The sequence below is a fragment of the Aspergillus oryzae genome, chromosome 1 (genome assembly GCF_000184455.2).
Source record: "Aspergillus oryzae RIB40 DNA, chromosome 1".
In the NCBI taxonomy this organism is placed as follows: domain Eukaryota; kingdom Fungi; phylum Ascomycota; class Eurotiomycetes; order Eurotiales; family Aspergillaceae; genus Aspergillus; species Aspergillus oryzae.
Window position 1 is genome coordinate 136,475 of NC_036435.1, and position 19,622 is coordinate 156,096.

The window sequence follows — 19,622 nt, forward strand, 5'->3', positions numbered from 1 at the left end:
GCAGATAGATATCCAGGCACACGAGAGCAAAATTTCACAGATATATGGCACCGACAATGGCATTAACGGCGTGGAAACGTGGGTGGAGAGATTTTGCGGCCTTGGACGGAGGCGAACCAAAAATAAGTTGAGTCTAGAACGCAAAACATAGTTTGGAAGGGGGAGAAGAAGAAGACCAAGAAGAAGAGACGGGAGAAAAGAGTGCGAAAGGCGAGAAGAGATCGACCGTGATGAGCCGAGGAGGTGGAGAGCCATTTTTTGATAGTCAAACCATTTGACCGTTAGTTACTTCATTCTAGTGAAGGTCAAAGGTGGGAAACGTGCCATGATCTCATCGCGAGAAGAATTAACCCGGTGTATTGGACGATAATCCCCGTCTGCGAGTGAATGTCAAAAAGTGGACCGGTTTTTCTGCAAAGTGTCAGTCTCTCGCATAGGAATGATGAATTTTGGCGCGGTGGACCCACCGAGAGTATCCGTCCGTCTCCGCCTGGATAAGTCGTCGAAAAGTCATTGGAAGACGAGGATTCATGGAATGATGGTGGGGACTTGTGAGATATACTCCGTAGAGAAAGTCAATATAGTTGTGGGCATCGTGGGAGTGAGAGGAGGAAAGGAAAAGAAAAGAAGAGAAAAGAGTGATGGTGGTAGTGGTTGTGATGGCGTTGGATCGGCAGGGAATCAAAATCATCCTAAATGGGCTAGCAGGTGTTGTGACTGTCCGTCAATGGCCTCATTTTCCAGGCCTCCCCAAAAGCAAAGCAAAACATAAGCCAAGCAAACAAAGAACTGCTGACATGGATAACCCTATCAAAACCGGCTTTGGCCTCCACGCAACCCTCGAGTGGATCTGCCGGGATGGACACTGACAGTGGATCCCCTTTTCACGGTGGCAATGAGAACAACTTCCAATCAGGACGATGGCCACCTCATGACCGACCATTTCTAGACCAACGGCTGCGATCGTACATGTTCCAGAGCCATTTTTCCCGTCGTGATTCATTTTCAAACGTCAGCAACAGTGTGCTCTATCCGACTATTATTAGAAGAGAAAAACAAAAAAAAAAAAAAGATTAATTATTGTCTTTCAATATGCCATCTGACGACCATCGGTTAGTTGTGTTCGTCTAGTGCGATTCACGATCCCTTGGCAAATTCCATGCAGAGGATGAATATGCACATACAAGAGTACCACAGGGGACTCAACTGATCGTTTTACGATACCTCCTCTCTAAAATCCGACTTCACAAAAATGTAGCACCTCTCAACTGGTCCCCACTGGCAAGTGTACAGAGTAGCTGCTACCTTATATCAGTACACGCATAGATGGGGACACGTAAACAATCTTGATGAGACTTATTCTATCAAAGAGAGGGATATCCACTTTTTTTTCCCCCCAGCTAACTCAGAATATAGGGGAGGCTTGGCCTCACGAAGCGATGGGTCTGGTGTGTACCCCGAGATTGTTTTGCTTTGTTTTTTATGAATCGTCTTCCAAATATTTCCCTTCCTGGCTCGTATATGTCTTGCTTCGTTTTAAAAGCCTCAGAAGAAAAAAGGGATCCAAACCGCGGAACTTTTCTCAGCTGTCGATCTCTTGCACACTTCGCGCCACCAGTGCGAGAAGAAAAGCTCAGAAAAACACCTAGGGACATGATTCAGTCGCTAGAAACCCTCAGACTACAGAGTACTAGTCCTATCGGAACCTATAGGGTTGCGAGCCCTACAAGATCAATATTATCGTACTCTGAGCACGGTATTTCATGGAGTGAATCCATGTTGAATGACTTCACGCTAGGTATGCTTTGCGCAGGCACCCTAACTCGCCATGAAGGATCTTGCGCCTGTACAAAAACCTTAGTCGTGGTTGTTTCAACTACTGAATCATTGCGGTGAATGAATTTAGAGATAAATGTTTTGGCGGTGTACGCCTCCAGACGAGCCTTAGAGTTGATGCCCAATTGGACAAGCCATTTTGGCCGGGTTCGCTGGGTTTTAGAGCCCCGAAAAGATGGCTGACTACATTACCAGATCGGGCAAAGAAAGACATCTTCAAACGCTCTCTAATTTGAGGGCGGAAAAGAAATCACGAGGTGTTCTCTCTCGCTTGCTGTAGTATACGAGACCGGGCCTGTAGGAGGCTCAAGGATGCATAAAAGGAGATGAATGGTGCCCGGCTAAGACATACAGGCTTCTAGAAACGCGGTTTGCCAAAGCCGCCCACCGACAGTGGAAACGATTTGCCTAGATGGTAGGAATATGATACTCACCCAGGTCCTTGAGGCCAGCCATTGATGAGCGGATGGGTTGGTACCATGGGATTCATGGCTTGGGGGTTTAATGCGTCTTCCTGGGTGACCTAAAACCTGTCCAGAGCCCAACGAAGGCCTCTATGCTTTTGCTTTTGCTTTTGATGATGGGGTTGTCATCATATCCACTACCTTCCAGCCCAATAACGCAGAAGTAGTCATGGTGTCTCATGCTCCTGTTTGTGAGCTGCTTGAAGAAGAGAACAGTAGGCACGTGTGTCTCATGGCGATCCTGAAACGGTGTTCTCTGTAGGTACCCGCGTTGCATATGGGAAATTACCAGAAGATGACTAGAAGCCAGACCAGCCTCAGCAATCCAGCGCAATCTCCTCGGGGACCTTAGGCTCACTATACTTGCCCCTGTCTCGCTCAGGAACAACATTGCCTATTCCCAGATTGGGAAGAGGGTATAAATGTTTCCTTCTCTTCTTGTCAGAATCTGAGCTCTCTCAAGAACTGCTCTCTGCATCGTGTTCTAATCATTTCTTTCGCCCTCTCTTTCAACCCCTTACTTTCTATCAACGCCTTCTTGCAGTAGCCATCTCCCTCTTAACCAATGTCGGCGACCTCATATCCACCTGAAACCATTGGTGATGTCGTCACGTCATATTTACCACTCGCCACACCGTGGAGATGGAATCCTGATTGCTTGGACAGCTTTATAATGGATGATGATGATGATCTGTGGGCATATCACCCAAAATATAGTTCTGTTGCCTCCGCGGAACCCCCATGTATGCCACTGGAATATGAACAGTGGTTTGACGCAAATATTGCACAGGGAAATAATGGTCTTGAAACCAATTTCCAGCTTGGCCCTCTGGCTAGCCCTACTAACGTTCCTAACATCTCTATTGCATCAACTTCTGTCAAATACCAGTCGAGAACCTTATCTGCTTACTGTCCCCCGTAAGTGAGGCCCTTGCCAGTTATATCCAATGCTAACCTAGGTTAGAGAGAATACACCCTAGTAACAAGGACTTCCCGAGAGTGGGCATCCCCCATTCAAGGTGGAACTCCAGTTGCCTACTGGACTCATGAGTCCACGGGGTGGGCCAGGGAGACGACCGCATTTGCAGACGTTACGAATGTCCATGCATATCCTGTGGTTGGTTGGAATATCAACCGCCCTGGAATTGGACCCGCCACCTACGCCACCGCCACTGCCACTGGGACAAGCTCCTTCGATGCAGCATCTTCCACGTCAACACATGCACCCATACCTGCAAACAATGGTATCTCAGCAGGAGCCAAAGTGGCACTCGGTGTTGGTATCAGTGTGGCTATCATGGGAGTCATGGTGGGTGCGTTTCTTGTCGATTCACGATTAAAGGGACATATTGAAAGGGGCATCGCAACTATACCACATCCTTGGAGATATGATCGCGAACCCAGCGAGTTCGAGGTGCCGCTATACTCTCCAGGGGGTACTCCGCAGCAACCACTAGCAGAGCTATCTGCGGTACGAGACCCAGTGGAGATGGAAGGGTAGTCAATCTTGTGTCTGGTGTGCGTGTGCATCTCTATGGTTAGATTGTCTGTTCATGACCAGTTCCTCTTTTCTTTGCTTGTGTTTCTTTACTGGCTTCTCCTTTCTCCTAGCATTCTTTCTGTATTATCCCTTATTATTTCTTCTCGCATTCCCCTTTTCGTATGTATGTTTCTTAGACATCTACTTGGGCATTTGACTAGACTATGTGTTCGTAGCTTGTTCCTGTTCTGTTCTTTTGTTTGTTTCTTTTTACTGATTTCTCCTCTTTTCTTCTATGCTTTCCTTTCTTTCTCTGATTGTTCTCGTATGTATGTTTCTCAGTAGTCTAACCGTGCATTTGGGTTTTACCTGTTTGCCCGCAAACAATGACCCTTAGAGTCCCCAAAGATAGACACAAGAGCTGGGTACTCAGAAATGGTGGGATTCAATCTGTGTACAGACTTGCCCCGGTGCCGCATCTGATTCGCTTACACGAATGAGTAGAGAGAAGAAAAAAGGGGATTGCTTATACTAAAATCAATTGCTTAAGATAAGGCGGCAATATCTGGAGCGGAGTGCAGTGAGAGATCTAAGTATGTGATACTGGTGGAATATTGGACGTATGAACAGCACTTCCATGAAACCGGGGAAGATGATTTAAGAAGTTGTTATTGCAACCATACCTATTCACGGTGGTCTTTTCATCTTGATACTGTAACACCGCAATCGTTGAGTATCTCTATGCAGTGTCATCCGTAGCTTGAAATGGCCATCCGCTGATTCCATTTCAAGATAGTGAACCGCCACGAACTTGTGTAGAGATGAAAACAGGAAGACGGCGAGCAATTGCCTCATGATGGCGCCACGTGGAAGAGCCATGGCTGCGTATTCCGTTTCATTTGCCCGTGCGTTTTTCTTTATCCCATCGTGGATAGAGATAAAGCACGGACAGCCGTACGGAGTAGATATGCCAGGAACAATTACTGGAGGGGACAACGGGGCACCGCATAAGGTTTATGGAATAAAGATGCTAAAACCAGAGGGCTTGACCCAAGTAATGCTGGGGAACTCGATTTTTGTTCTGTCTTCAACCGACAAAGACGGCCTCCGGAGTAACTTTCCAGGGCGCTTGGTGGCTCTCTTTTGGAAGCCTTTGTTGGTGGGATGAGTAAGCGCTGCTCGGACTGCTATAGGCTGAGGGATCTATATTTTCAGCAACCCCAGGCTGGGGATGTGGATCTAGATCTGTGTATAGAGAAGGTTGAATCGGACGGGGCAGTATAGAACAAACGTGGACTGTTCCCCGATAATGATTCCTCGGTCTGGGCTATAAAGTCCCTCGACGTTGCCCTTGCTCTGATGTCCATCACCTATCTTCAAACAAAATATTGAGACTTGGCCTACACCTTCACTTGCGCGTGGCCCAAGTTGCTCGCGATGAAGCTCCATCTGGCTTTTCTGTCTGCCTTCGCCAGCCTCGCGGCTGCTGCGGTTGCAGGCAACAGCCAAGGTCAGCGGTTTCCCCCCCTCTCTCCTTCGTAGCTTGTACTATCTTGGCATCTATTGTCGCTCATATTGGCTGACTGATATTGTAGATATAGCTCCTCCCTTCACCGAACAGCCCGGCGGCGTGGAAAAACGCGACAATATCGAGAGTCCTTCATCTTCAATGTGGAGCATGCAATGCAATAACGTCTGTGAACGGGACGTCGACTGCTGCCTTGAAGATAAATGCTCTGGTGATAAAAGATGTGAAGGGTATTGGAGTGAGACATTCCCTTTCGGATATCCCCTACACGAAGCGGTAAATTATTCCGATCCTGCAGACGTAGAGAAATGGTCAAGGTTGTCAAATAGTATGTTCTCTTTCATTGTTCTTTACGTTAATCCTACTAATCTTGTATATTCAGTTCGGGCCCGTCCCCCGTTGCGAATTCGTTCCCCTACACCTCCTGTGGGAAAACGCGACGATGGAAAAGATCTTTCACCTGCGGATTCTGAGTATTATAAGTCTACAGGGCTTTGGTTCAGCAGAGCATGTGGTCGATCCTGTGAAGGGGATTTTGGCTGCTGCATTTCGGATACATGCTCCAAGGATAAAAAATGTGAAGGGTTTTTCCAAGAGAACTTTCCCTTTGGATATCCCTTACGGCAAAAGGTAAATTGGTCTGATAGTACAGAAGTGAAGAAGTGGTCAAAACTCTCAATGGGTAAGTTCTGTTTATTTTCTATATCAACTCCTCTAATATTTTATAATTAGACGAACATCTGGCCCATTCGCCCTCTGCATCTCCAGGAAAACGTGACGACGTTAAGGATTCTACGTTTCCGAAGAATGAGAGGTCTTACAGCGCAGCATTTGGGGAAAACTAGTCAATAGTGTGCGAGCCGGTCATTCATACTAGTAGCGGTATATGTGTGTCTTTACTATCGCTTGCTTTTTTGTTGGGACTGGTACAAGTCTCTAGTTCCATTCACTGGTGATAGAAGTATACGAATGGGACCTGTATGTGATGGAACTATTATCTGACAATATATTGCTTTTTGAAATATTCCTATAGAGACTGGTTCACGATGCACTAATTCTGGGAGGTTACCACGGAAGCAAAATGCGTACTGTTGATATTCTTAAGGAAATGTTCCGTGGTGACACGGAGACCTTTGAAGTCAACCAGCATCGTAGGCGTGGCATTCGTGCGAGTAAAATGGTCTTCGATATTGAGATACAAATACTCTTCCAACTGACTCCATACCTATCACCAATCAGCGGTTGTCTGTGGTAACAACGCCAGCGATTATGCCTCTCAAACTACTTTGTCTCCATGGTTGGGGCACCAATACCAAGGTAAGCCAAATGCATTGCATGGCCGGGGCTTGTGGCACTCACCTATGTGTGATAGATCTTGCAGTCCCAGTTAAGTATGTGTTACGATGCCTTAGAATGGACCAATCAGCTTAACAAACAGATGGTCTAATGACCGATCTTCGTCGCGATAACACGGTGACATTCCACTTTCTTGAGGGAGACGTGGATTCAATTCCAGGCCCGGGGATCTCGGGCTTCTACGACGGTCCTTACTACAGTTATTATAAGTTTCCCCGGTCTATTTCGGACAATGGTGCCGAGGGAGAGTCTTTACTGAGTGCGTACGACCGCCTTTACGACGTTGTAGACGAGGAAGGTCCTTTCGATGGGGTCCTGGGCTTCTCCCATGGGGGCACATTGGCAGCTGGATTCTTGATCCACCATGCAAAATTGTACCCGCAAGAACTACCTTTGTTTCGCTGTGCTATCTTCATCAACTCCCTCCCACCATTCCGGATGGATCCAGGTGGAACTCCAGTGATTGATCCAGATCTGAATGGGTACATCAACATCCCAACCGTGAGTATTGGCGGGGCTGAAGATCCGCTGCTTGAGTACTCACTTGCACTGTATCGGCTGTGCAATCCATCCATGTCGACCTGGGTGGTGCACAGCAAAGGTCACGATATCCCAGCAGATACAAGGAACGTTTCCTCCATCGCTGCAGCAATCAGGAAGTTGGCGGTCCAGACGTTGGCAGTTTGGTGACCCCTTCACTTTAGCTTACGCGTTCTGGCTTCTACCTCTTTGTCCATAAGCACGAGATAGATCCTGGAACGATGAGAGGAAAGTCTAATGCGAGTCATCCGATGCCCAATAGAGTGATTCGGTGATCCTCAGCTGATGTAGTTCGGGACATTGTGGTGTGCGACCCTCGAACCGGGATCTTAACGGAATTATTGTACACCGTATATTTCAAATCAGTTGCTCCTGTATTGCCCATGTTCCAATGTACCCCTATGTTTGTGAATCTATTCTAGCTACTATGCATGGGTCGCTGAACCATCATGACGGCCGATTCCCTTGCACATAGTCCACCCGCCATCCCGACTCCTTCCACTCAAACTTCTTCAGAACCAACTTCAGTAGATCAAGATGACTTGTCCATCCTATCAGAAGATCTGTGCATGCCCATTGCAATCGTTGGAATGGGCTTCAGAGGCCCTGGGAGTGCCACCCATATTAAGGAATTATGGACGATGATTCTCGAAGGGCGGGAGGCGTGGAGTCCAATTCCAAAGTCTCGATGGAATAATGATGCCTTTTATCATCCGGACCACTCACGACATGGAACAGTGAGTACAGTCATATCCTCCAGACATTTGACCATCTTAGAGCTGACAACAAGACACACACAGATCAACGTTGAAGGCGGGCATTTCCTAGCAGAAGATGTGACTTTGTTTGATGCACCATTCTTCAACATGACAAGCGACGAGGCGGCCGTAGGTAAACTCAGCGACCACTGGGTCCGGACTGTTTTTCTAATACCCAGCCCTTAGGCGATGGACCCTCAGCAGCGGCTGTTACTTGAGGTTACTTACGAAGGCTTCGAAAATGGTATGTCCATGCTGTCCTCGTATCCGGGTGTACGCTCACAGCCAATAGCTGGTATCCCGATGGCAAAGATTATGGGCAGTTCAACAGCCTGCTTTGTTGGTTGTTTCAACGCCGACTACACCGATCTTCTCCTCCGTGACCCAGACTGCATTCCGATGTATCAGTGCACAAACTCAGGGCAGTCGCGAGCCATGACGGCGAACCGAGTGTCGTACTTCTTTGACATGAAAGGCCCTAGTGTCACAGTTGATACCGCCTGTTCAGGTAGTTTGACAGCTCTCCATCTGGCATGTCAAAGCCTCCGGACCGGTGATGCGTCGATGGCCGTCGCAGCGGGAGTCAATTTGATTCTTAGCCACGAGTTCATGTCAACAATGACTATGATGAAGTTAGTAAGAAAGACACATTGTATTTAACTAGATTTGACAAATACGCAGGTTCCTTTCCCCGGACGGACGATGCCATACATTCGACGAAAATGCCAGCGGATACGCTCGAGGCGAAGGTATTGGGTGTTTGATCCTCAAGCCATTAAGAGACGCCATTCAAGACCATGACCCCATCCGCGCCATAATCCGAGGCTCTGGGCTGAATCAAGACGGGAGAACCCCCGGAATTACCCTGCCGAATGGCACATCGCAAGAAGCTCTGATGCGTCATGTCTACGAGGTGGCTGGCCTCGATCCATGCGAGACGGACTTCGTCGAAGCCCACGGTACTGGAACTCAGGCTGGCGACCATATTGAAACAGCAGCTCTCGCAAAGGTATTTTGCCACAATCGAAGTCCCATGCGACCGCTACGAGTCGGGTCCATTAAAACCAACGTCGGCCATCTAGAGGGTACGAGTGGAGTTGCGGGCGTTATTAAAGCCGTCCTGATGCTTGAGAATCGGACCTTTCTTCCCAACCGCAACTTTCGAGTGGTCAATCCTCGTATCCGATGCGAAGACTGGAAACTGAAGGTAAGAGTTCCGAACACCTTCATTTAGGTATTTGTCATTAAGCCCGCCACAGATACAGTTATCTGCGGAGCCGTGGGAATACCCGGGCCCGCATCGTGTTTCTGTAAACAGCTTCGGATATGGGGGGAGTAACGCACATGCCATACTCGAAGATGCATCAGGCTATCTTTACAGTCGTGGACTGAGAAGTATAGTGCAACATGGCGAGCATGTTGTCGATGCCAACCAAGTTTGCCCTAACCGATCTCGAGTCTACATGTTCTCTGGGTTTGATGAGAGGTCCACCACGAGGCAGCTTCAGAACTTTCGAGAATATCTACTCAAGGAAAGGTCCGAGGCAGATGATAGATACATGAGTAACCTAGCTTATACGTTGAACGAACGCCGTACGGTCCATGCCTGCAGAGCTGCCATTGTGGGAGCATCTCCTGCCACACTAGCAGAAGCATCATCTGGTCGGGTGAAAATTGTTAAAGCTCGTCGACGACCAACTATCGCGTTCGTCTTCACGGGACAGGGTGCGCAGTGGGCGGGAATGGGAAAGGAGCTATTCGAGGCATACCCGGTATTCCACGAATCAATCCAAAGAATCGACGACTATATGCTATCCATTGGTGCTCCTTACTGTATGGTGGGTACGTTAATCTGGTATTACCCCTTGCCAGGATTCGCTTCATGTCATGACCAGCATCCGCTGATAAATATGAATAGATGAGATCCTGAAGACTCAAGAAGTTTCGCGACTGAGCAACCCCCTCTTCAGCCAGCCCATATGTTCTGCCCTTCAGATAGCCCTGGTTGATCTACTGGCATCTTGGGGAATACATCCAGACTCAGTAACCGGACACTCTAGCGGGGAAATTGCCGCTGCATATGCTACTGGCGCATTGACCATGGAGGATGCCATGGCAGTGGCTTACTACCGAGGAGTGGTTGTCAGTAGCTCGTCTTTCGCTAATGGGCAGATAAGGGGGGCCATGCTTGCCCTCGGGACGTCTGTCCGGGAGAGCCAGTCGTATCTCGAGATGCTCCAATCGGGCAAGGCTGTTGTAGCGTGCATCAACAGCCCAACGAGTGTCACGATTGCCGGAGACCTTCCTGCTATCGATGAATTAGAGCGGATCGTTCGCGAGAAGCAAGTTTTCAGCCGCCGACTAGCAGTGGAAGTTGCATACCATTCCCACCATATGGAATTAGTTAAGGAGCAGTACTTGGGTCATATAGCGCATGTGAGCCCACGGAGCCGTGAGGAGGTTGCAAACTATCTTCATAATCGATCTGTATCCTTTTTCTCTTCCGTTACAGGAGCGGAGATCAACCCATCCGAACTGGATTCACGATATTGGGTTAGTAACCTTCTAAACCGGGTGAATTTTGCCGATTCGTTGCGCGCTCTGTGCTTTGAGACAATTAACCAGCGGGATCCCGTCAGGACGCTAAGAGACAAGCGAATAAAGCGAGCCGGTACGGCTCAAAAGGTCAGCGTGGATGCCCTTGTTGAGGTTGGTCCTCATGCTACACTGGCAGGGCCAATCAAGCAGACCTTGCGAGATGACACAAAGCTCAATGCAGCTGATATTTTATGCATTAGTGTTTTGACCAGAAAGAGCAATGCTATTACAACGGCTCTAACGGCTGCCGCTACACTAATGTGTACCGGATATCCCGTGGACTCCCGGGCGATTAACGATCCCACGGCTTCCCAGGAACCAAGCGTGCTTGTTGACCTCCCTCAGTATTCGTGGAGTCATACAAACACATATTGGGCAGAGCCCCGGGTTAGCAAGACCTTTCGCAATCGCAAGCATGCCAGGACAGATCTATTGGGCGTCATCGATAGGATGGCTTGTTCTTTTCAGCCTTTGTGGAGAAACTTTCTTCGCGTGTCTGAAAACCCTTGGCTATTGGATCACAGAATCGAATCTAATATTGTATATCCTGCTGCTGGGTATATTGTCATGGCGATAGAGGCATTCCTTCAGCATACCTTAATCGGTACCACTGCAGATGAGAAACCCACAATCTACATTCGTGACATATCCATTCAATCGGCTCTAGTACTCCACGAGACAGCGGCTGTAGAGACCTTACTCATACTTAACCAATGCGAGAGCAACTCTCGTGGCTCCCATCAGGCTCACAAATTTCACATTTACTCAGTCACGCAGGACAACATATGGACAGAGCATTGCAATGGTTTGATCGGAGCACAGAATGGCGATCAGGTCGAATCTGGTCTTGAATCTGAGCGAGCAGCCCACAACTTTACTTCCCTCGACATCCCATCATTTTACAAAGCCTTAGCCAGTGTCGGGCTCGAGTACGGACCGTGTTTCGCTAACATCAAGCAAGCACGCTTCAAGAACTCAACGTGTATATCAGAGATTATCACTCCAGATACTGCTGCAGTGATGCCCATGAATTTTCAGTTTCCGTTTCTGATACATCCTTGCACTTTGGACAGTATAATACACACAATATTCGTCAACACGGACACCATCAACGACCCTGCCGTTCCTGTCCGTATCGATGAGATGTGCGTGTCATGCCGCACAGATTACGCGGCTGGGAGCAAACTAAATGTGTTGACCAAAACACAGTGCACAAGAAAGGGGGATCTTATAGCCTCGATTTCAGTTCTGGATAAATCTCGGCGACCGTCTATTTCGATTACGGGTCTACGGTGCAGGCGTCTTGGACCGAGCCCACCTCCGGAGTCGAAGAGAATGAAGAATCATATAGCACATGAGTTGAAATGGGATTTGGATATAGATTTCCTGACCGGGTCTGCGTTATCGAGCATTGTCCCCGTCTGCAAGGAGTCAAAAAAGCAGTCTAGTGGATTTAACGCTTTGCATGAAGCATGCGCATTATACTACATCAAGGAATACGTTAAACATGTGGATCAAGCGACCACTGAGAAGCTCCAGCCTTTCAGGAAAAGACAGCTCGAATTCTTCAAAGAGATAGCGACCCAGCGATATCGAAGATCCCGCAATATTCAGAGCGGTGATATCGAACGAGTCAAATCTTCCGGTCCTGAAGGTCATGTTCTCTGCACTGTGGGCGCCAATCTCTCTCTTAGCTTGACGGAGGACACCAGCCTTGGAACAGTTGATGAACACTCCATGTGGGATGAGTACTGGAAAACGGTCTACGGTGACCCGGCATATGAAACAGTCTCCATGTACTTGGACCTGGTTGGCCATAAGAACCCTATGGTATCAATCCTTGAAGTCGAGGCTAGTACGGGTGGAGCATCGAAGAGATTCCTCCAACGGCTCGTCGGGGCAAAGGGTGGTGTTACTCGATTCACCAAGTATACCGCAACACACCCAGATCTACATCTTCTAGAGTCAACACGAGACGAGATCTGTGCATGGGACCACTGCGTGGAAATCAAGGAGCTTGACGTCGAGGGAGACCTAGATGCCCAGGGTTTCGCCATACAGCAATACGATGTCGTGGTTATTGCACATGGGCTATACACAGTCAAATCGAAGCATAAAGCATTGAGCAATATTCATAGTCTCCTCAAGCCTAATGGCCATCTGGTCCTGATCGATCCTTTATTCAAGCCGAAATTATCCGAGTATGTAATATTCGCTGATTTTGCGGGGCCGTGGAAGCAAGATGGGGTTGGATATTTCAACAATGACTTGATAACCACTCTAAAGGATGCTCAGTTCTCGGAACTGCAAGAACTAAACGGATCTAGAGATCAACATATGGTTATTATTTCTCGACCTACAAGACAACAGACTTCGCTCACGTCAGAAGTTGTGATTGTTGCAGAGGAAGGCGAGTGTGGTGTACAGATACCCCATTTGCGAGACCTTCTTTCTTCAGTATCGCAAGTTGACACAACCGACCTTGCTCATCTAAAGCCGCAGAGAAAGGCTTGTATCGTCCTAAGCGATCTGCAGTTACCGGTCCTAACACATCTAAATCAAGCAACAATGGATATAATTAAGCAGATGTTTCTGGAAGCGGCCTTCGTCCTCTGGGTGACGCGTGGTGGCACAATCACACCAGCCAATCCAGAAGCCGGCATTATCACCGGCTTTACACGGACTGCTCGCTCAGAGACGGGAGTAGAGCCTATTATCACACTTGATTTAGATGCTGGCAGTCCGCTTTGCGGGTATCGAGCGGCTGAACTCATCTACGATCTTGTTCGTCATCGTATGTTGGGAGGGAAGTCAGCCGAGTCCGATACAGAGTATGTGGAAAGGAGTGGTGCGCTTCTTGTCCCTCGGATTATGGAGAACCGACGGTTGAATGAAGCGATTGCATCTGTTCAAGATAAGCATCTCACAAGCGTTGAAGCCTTCCATCAGGAGAACCGACCTTTGAGAGTGGCGGTGAATGATAGTGTCCAACCCGAAGATATCCACTTCATAGATGACAGCCGGATTACCACGCTTTCGGATAATGAGGTCCGCATACAAGTCCATGCCGTCGGCCTGAGTGAGCGAGATGCGCAGCTAGCGGACAACCAAGCTTCAGGCGCAGCGGAAATTGGGCTCGGATGTAGCGGGACTGTACAAGCTGTCGGTAGATCCGTTCGCAACCTGATACCTGGAGACAGAGTAGCCTGCCTTAGATCAGGAACAGCCGCAAGTTTCTACCAAGACAGAGAAACTGCATTTCAAAAAATACCTTCGGATATGTCTTTTGAAACTGCTGCCGCGATTCCCGCGGCTTATTGCACAGCTTTCCATGCCGTCCATTGCCTTGCTGATATAAAACCCGGAGATAGAATATTGATTAGCTCTGCTGCTGGAGCAGTTGGTCAAGCTGCAATCGAAGTATGTACTGTATCAGGTGCTCATTCATACGCGCTTGTGGGGAGCGCCGCAGATAAAGAACTTTTCGTCTCCTCGTCTCTGTTGTCCGATGAACGGATACTGCGGACTGACGAGTCGTACTTCAAAGATCTCCTTATGTTGACCGATAACAAAGGAGTGAAGACAATACTTAACTGTGGTGAATCCGACAATCATACCTTCCGTTCATTATGGAAATGTTTTGGAGCATCAGGCACTTTCATTCAATTACATGCCCGTAACACAGCTGAGAAGCGTGGATGGGAAGTGCCAGAACTCGACAAAGATATCATTTTTGCTACAATGGACATTGAGAACCTAGTCAATAATAATTCTGAAATGCTTGACGAGGTTTGGGACCGAGTAGCGCGTCTTTTTCGCCGAGGCACACTCCGTGGTCACTCACACCCGACCTCTTATAGCATCTCGAACTTTGCTGAAGCGCTGGATGTTCTCACGCTAACAAATCATCGAGACTTGATTGTACTAACAGCTGGTACTGATGTCATGGTCAAGGTTCGTACTAGTCCCTCCCCTATTGGAAAATACTAAGTCAGTAGACTATCGTCCCTAGGCAACCCGATATGCTTCTCCGACCAGATGTATCATACATGCTTGTCGGGGGTCTCGGTGGTATCGGTCGCGCGACAGCACTCTGGCTGGCAGATCATGGAGCAAGAACAATCATCTTCGTCAGTAGGAGCGGACTATCAGGAGCATCGTCCCAAAGGACTATACAGGGATTGAACGAGAAGGGAGTCCGAACCATCATTCATGCCTGCGACATATCCCAATCTGATCAAGTTGAAAAGATGGTGAACGATCTTCAAGAAACTGTACCACCAATTCGGGGCGTCATCCAAGGTGCCATGATTCTAAGGGTACCTTCTCCTATCACTCGATCTACAAGGATGAAGCTGACAGATCCCAGGACACCCATATCGAGAAAATGACTCTTGCCGACTACACTACAATACTTGGGCCAAAGTACCACGGCACTTGGAACCTCCACCGCTACCTCCCATCCAATCTCGACTGGTTCGTCATGCTATCTTCCATTAGCGGCATAATAGGCAACGCGACGCAGGCCGCCTACGCCGCCGGCTCAACATTCATGGACTCATTCGCAGCATACCGTAACTCCTTAGGCCTTCCGGCAGTATCCTTAGATCTAGGAGTAATCACCGATGCGGGCTATCTAGCCGAGAACAAAGAACTGGCATCGAAAATGGAGCAGCAGGGATTCCAGGGAACTGATACTAAGACCCTTATGTCATTGATCGAGGTAGCAATCACGAGCTGCCAGGAAGACAGAACGACTTCCCAAATAATTACCGGTTTGGGTCAGTGGAAAGCAGGTCGATCACTACCCAACTTCGATGCACCTCTTTTCTCCCACTTTCGTCGACTCCATCTGGACACGTCAGTCAGCTCCCAGACCGAAATACCCGATACACTGAGACAGGATCTCCAGGCCACGAAAACCCTCGAAGATGCTACAGCTGTAATCTATACAGCTTTAAGTACTCGAGTCGCCACTCATCTCTCAATTCCAGTTGACAGCATCAACCCTACAGGTCCAATAACGGAGTACGGAATCGATTCTCATGTAGCGGTCGAACTGCGGAACTGGATCTCCAAACACATAGAGGGCACGGTTCCTATTCTGGAAATCTTAGCTAGTTCGTCCTTGATGGAGTTGGCAGGGAAGATAGCAGACAGGTCCAATCTAGTTAGGGTCGATGAGGAGCAGTTATCGTCGGCGTTCTGAGGATTGAGGCTAGAAAACTTGGTAAATTGCCTGTCATATAGTATATCTCTGCTCTGGAAGTAATTATATGAATTCAATTTACAGTATCATCATTTTGCACAATGGCTGGAGATGATACTGTACCAATACCACACCCAGTTTCTCACGAATGGATAAATTAATCCTTTTGGTCTGTTCAGCCATCCTGCAGGAGTTGGAGGTTGTTTCAATCCCGTCCAATTGCCGTATGACAGTATACGGACAAGAATCCCAAGAGGATCGTTAAAATGTTCTTTTTATATAAAGCTTTTAAGCGCTATGGCGATGTCCTGACTAAAAACAATTATTCCTGGTTACATTCTTTGTCCATTCTAGGGCATACTCTTATATCTATGTTGTCCAACTCTCCGAATCTATCAAAGTTAATCTACCTCTCAATTTCTTATCCACTCTAAAGTAGACTCTCCTCATCATGATACATTCCACCATCCATGCTCTCAGAACCGGTACTGGGGTCATCTGAGGTACATAATGACTTCGTATGCTGTTTTTGAGCGCATATCAGAGTCCGAGCCAACTTCGCAATACTCATGCTCAACCCATGCACCACAACAGAGCCCAACACAGTAAAGCAAACAACGGGCCAAACCAACTCCACAGTTTCACAGGCATATTTATCCCAGTCGTCGCCTGGCTGCATCTTTGTCCGCGAACAGGAGGAATTAAGGATATCCCTGGCCTCCATGGACAAAAACAGAGCACCAACACCCATGGGTCCAAAGTGACCGCAGAAGAGCGCCTCTCTGTACGTTTTGATATCGGGATTGAATCGTTTCGATGCGATAATGAAAGGGATTCGACGAAGTAGTAGAACAAGGAGCACAAAGATCCCAATCTTTGACAATGATAATTTTGGCGTATCAGTGACAGCGGCCCAAGGGATCATCAGGCCGAAATAGATAAACGTCGCTATGCTGAGAGAGAAGCTGATAAATGAGGTGGCCACAGGATTTACCTGGTAGGCGTGCTCAAGCCAGCCGTGGTATGCATATCCGATGCCTGCGCTGAAGACAAGTAGGAAGTCATCCATCCCCATTGTGCTTGAGAATCCTAAGCTGAAGAAGATCAGAGCTAAGGGGAACAGAGCAACGAAGTTCTCAGTAATCCTGCCACGCTCATGGGAATATCGGAGAAGTCGGTTCGCTCCATAACCGAGACTAATCCCGACAGCAACACTCGCAATGCATTGGTAGGCTATTGTCACCGTCAAGTATTCCCGCAGCACAGCACCAGCCGAATGCTCCTTCAGGATGAAAATCCCGAGATATAAGAACGGGAATGAGGTGCCATCATTCACACCAGACTCCGCGGCCAGAAGATACTTAATACGGTCGCTGGTCGCCTTGGGATCCTCCAGGATGGTCGCGACCAGCACCGGGTCGGTGGGAGTGAGGCAAGCGCTGATAACGAGCGCAGAAGGGTAGCTAGCACCGAAAATGAGATGGATCAGGATCGCACATACTACCCAGCCACCTATCATAACAGGGCCAAGAAGAATGCCGATTCCTTTCCAGTGCTTGCTGCAATATCCCTCAGGGAGCTCAATGCCCACGATGAATACCTGCATGCTTGCAGTGAGTCGTGCTAGCTCCTTGGTGACATGATTTCCGAGCTTCCACGGCTGGGGCTCAACAGCACCCAATACCGCGGGTCCGGTCAGAATTCCGACCAACGTAGCAAGCGGGGGTTCTGCCAGAAGGAGTGTTTCTTTTAGAAAACGTGAAAGCACAGTATAGAGGAGGATACTGCCCGAGAGGAACAGGAAGCTGAGATTGAGCGGTGTAGGGTTGATCTGACTCCATACCATGATGGATTTGGTAAACCGAAGACTTTTTGGATAAGAAGAATGATAGTTGAAACTTCTGGCTGTCTACCTACTAAACTAACCATAGCTGTTCTCTTTATGCAGACACTTAAATGTTGAGCGGTTAGGAGAATGCATGGGTGTTTGTAGATGCTTTCTCATTCTGGGCAAGGAAGTGATAACAAATGACTTGCCAAGCCACGTACCATGGTATTTTCTTGGTTGAATCAAAAGGAAGAACTGGTAGAGAAAAACCTCCCACCCTTATGGTTCGTTGACAGCTGGTAGTGACGTCAACGATATGTGAGGCAAACCGTTTGTATTCTTGCCTCTCGATTCTGACGCAGCAGTAGTTGTCCCAATAGGTAGTTTCATGTTAGATAAGGTTGCTTCGCAGATCCAAGGCTCCTTGATCTTCCTCGACTCTGCATAGAAGTCAAGTGTGCTGTCCTTGTAGGGCTGTAGTGCTGATTAGTAAGCCAGGGTTGGTTCATCCCTTTCCGATTACTTGACTACTACCAACAATTCCTTGAAACAACAAGTAGCTTCTCCAGTCATGTTCTTATCTTTCAAGTCTGAAATTGTTATGCTGGCTAAGGCCGATGCTTTGGCGCACGGCCAGTAGGAAGTCCCCTTAACCTTGTCCTCCTACTCGCACTGATTATTTGGAGGCAGGTCAAACCCTTTCGGTGGTGGTGTTAAATAGGTTTCTTCATTTTTACTGTTATATTACTCTATCAACACATAATACTATACGTTATATCACCAACCAATCAATTTATCGCCCTAAAATCCGATCACGATGCACAAATCTCCCATCCCGCTTGATCTGGTCGTGAAAGTTCCTCGCCCAATGCAAATGATAACTATCACCCAGCTCCGTAAATAATCTCAATGACATCTCCTGATCTTCCAGGTTCTCTGAATGATTAAACGGCGAATACATATATCGTCGCTGGATCACAGGCATATTCTTGTCCCACCCCTGGTCGACGGCATATCGCGCTACAGCAACTGCCTTGGCGTCCGTTGCATATGCTTTCGGGGTGTCGCGGAAGATATTCCGGGGTACTTGGTCCAGGAGAAGAATTAGGGCTAGTGCGCCCTCGCCCTGGCCGTCAAACTTCCAACCGTCGAGGGCCCCTGTTCTGGCAGCTTCGTAGTCGGATCCGAGGTGCTTACGAACGTAGGCGTCGTCGGACGGACTTCCGTACCAAAATGACTTTTGTTGAAGATACTCTCGGGAGCCTTTCTGGCCAAACCAGAACGTGAGGACTTTGTCGTAAGATTTTGACATTGTTTTTCGCATGGATTCCTTTTGGCCGGAAGGCGGGAGTAAGGAGGTGGATTCACGGGCTGTATACAGAGACCTAGTATGCTATTGGTCTCGATGTGACCCTGATCTTATGTGAGATTGAGTTGTGATCGTATTCAACTTCATTGTTGATCCATTCGTTGATGTTTTATACTTGCGCCACCGTCACTCTAACCCATTTAGGATATCACACTCTGAACTCAATTTCGTCCATGTCTCAGACATTAAATTTAAGCATTGGCTTATGTTGTTATAATCATAACTGTTAAATATCGAATTGGGGATGTGGTTTAGTGGTATAATACTCCCTTAGCATGGGAGTGGTCCGGGGTTCGATTCCCCGCGTCTCCATCTTTTTGTTAGTTTCACTACCTCGCTTTTGTTCTTTTTCCGCTTCTTTTTGGTTTGCTTAGGGTTTATTTTTTGTTTTATAATTCCTCAATCGGCCCCTATTGCTTGGTCTTGAACGATGGGACTCGGAGTAGTATATTAGTGTCTTTGCGGTGAAATATATATACAGCATTTCTCCCACCTACCTTTGTGTTATACATTAAGGAACTTGAACCTGTAAAAACAACATGTCGGAAACCAATGTCTGTATTACTAGTACTACCTTAATAATTCTATATCCATTCTTAGTCAAATTTCTTCGAGATACTCAGCGATCCAGAGGCACCAAATCGAACTACCGTTAG

The 19,622-nt window shown here is 47.8% G+C and overlaps 4 protein-coding genes and 1 non-coding gene across 5 annotated transcripts; 3 read left to right on the forward strand and 2 right to left on the reverse strand.

The window, feature by feature from the left end:
• Positions 1–6,754: 6,754 nt before the first annotated feature.
• On the forward strand, positions 6,755–7,479 carry AO090009000051 (uncharacterized protein; the record flags this gene model as incomplete). Its single annotated transcript, XM_023236200.1, has 2 exons — positions 6,755–7,165; positions 7,405–7,479. 2 exons carry the CDS (start codon positions 6,755–6,757, stop codon positions 7,477–7,479), a joined length of 486 nt encoding a protein of 161 aa, XP_023088497.1.
• A 294-nt stretch (positions 7,480–7,773) lies between these two features.
• Positions 7,774–15,769, forward strand: AO090009000052 (putative polyketide synthase; the record flags this gene model as incomplete). The annotated part of the gene is made up of 7 exons (XM_023236260.1): positions 7,774–8,091; positions 8,149–8,594; positions 8,644–9,169; positions 9,222–9,804; positions 9,881–14,502; positions 14,559–14,879; positions 14,930–15,769. The coding sequence occupies 7 exons, from the start codon at positions 7,774–7,776 to the stop codon at positions 15,767–15,769; spliced, it is 7,656 nt and encodes a 2,551-aa protein (XP_023088498.1).
• A 430-nt stretch (positions 15,770–16,199) lies between these two features.
• On the reverse strand, positions 16,200–17,615 carry AO090009000053 (uncharacterized protein; the record flags this gene model as incomplete). The annotated part of the gene is made up of 1 exon (XM_001816522.1): positions 16,200–17,615. The coding sequence occupies one exon, from the start codon at positions 17,613–17,615 to the stop codon at positions 16,200–16,202; it is 1,416 nt and encodes a 471-aa protein (XP_001816574.1).
• Positions 17,616–18,390: 775 nt separating this feature from the next.
• AO090009000054 (DUF924 family protein) lies at positions 18,391–18,909 on the reverse strand (the record flags this gene model as incomplete). The annotated part of the gene is made up of 1 exon (XM_001816523.3): positions 18,391–18,909. One exon carries the CDS (start codon positions 18,907–18,909, stop codon positions 18,391–18,393), a length of 519 nt encoding a protein of 172 aa, XP_001816575.3.
• Positions 18,910–19,206: 297 nt separating this feature from the next.
• AO090009t00003 lies at positions 19,207–19,278 on the forward strand. Its single transcript has one exon. It is a non-coding gene; the product is annotated as a tRNA-Ala (tRNA).
• The last annotated feature ends 344 nt before the right edge of the window (positions 19,279–19,622 follow it).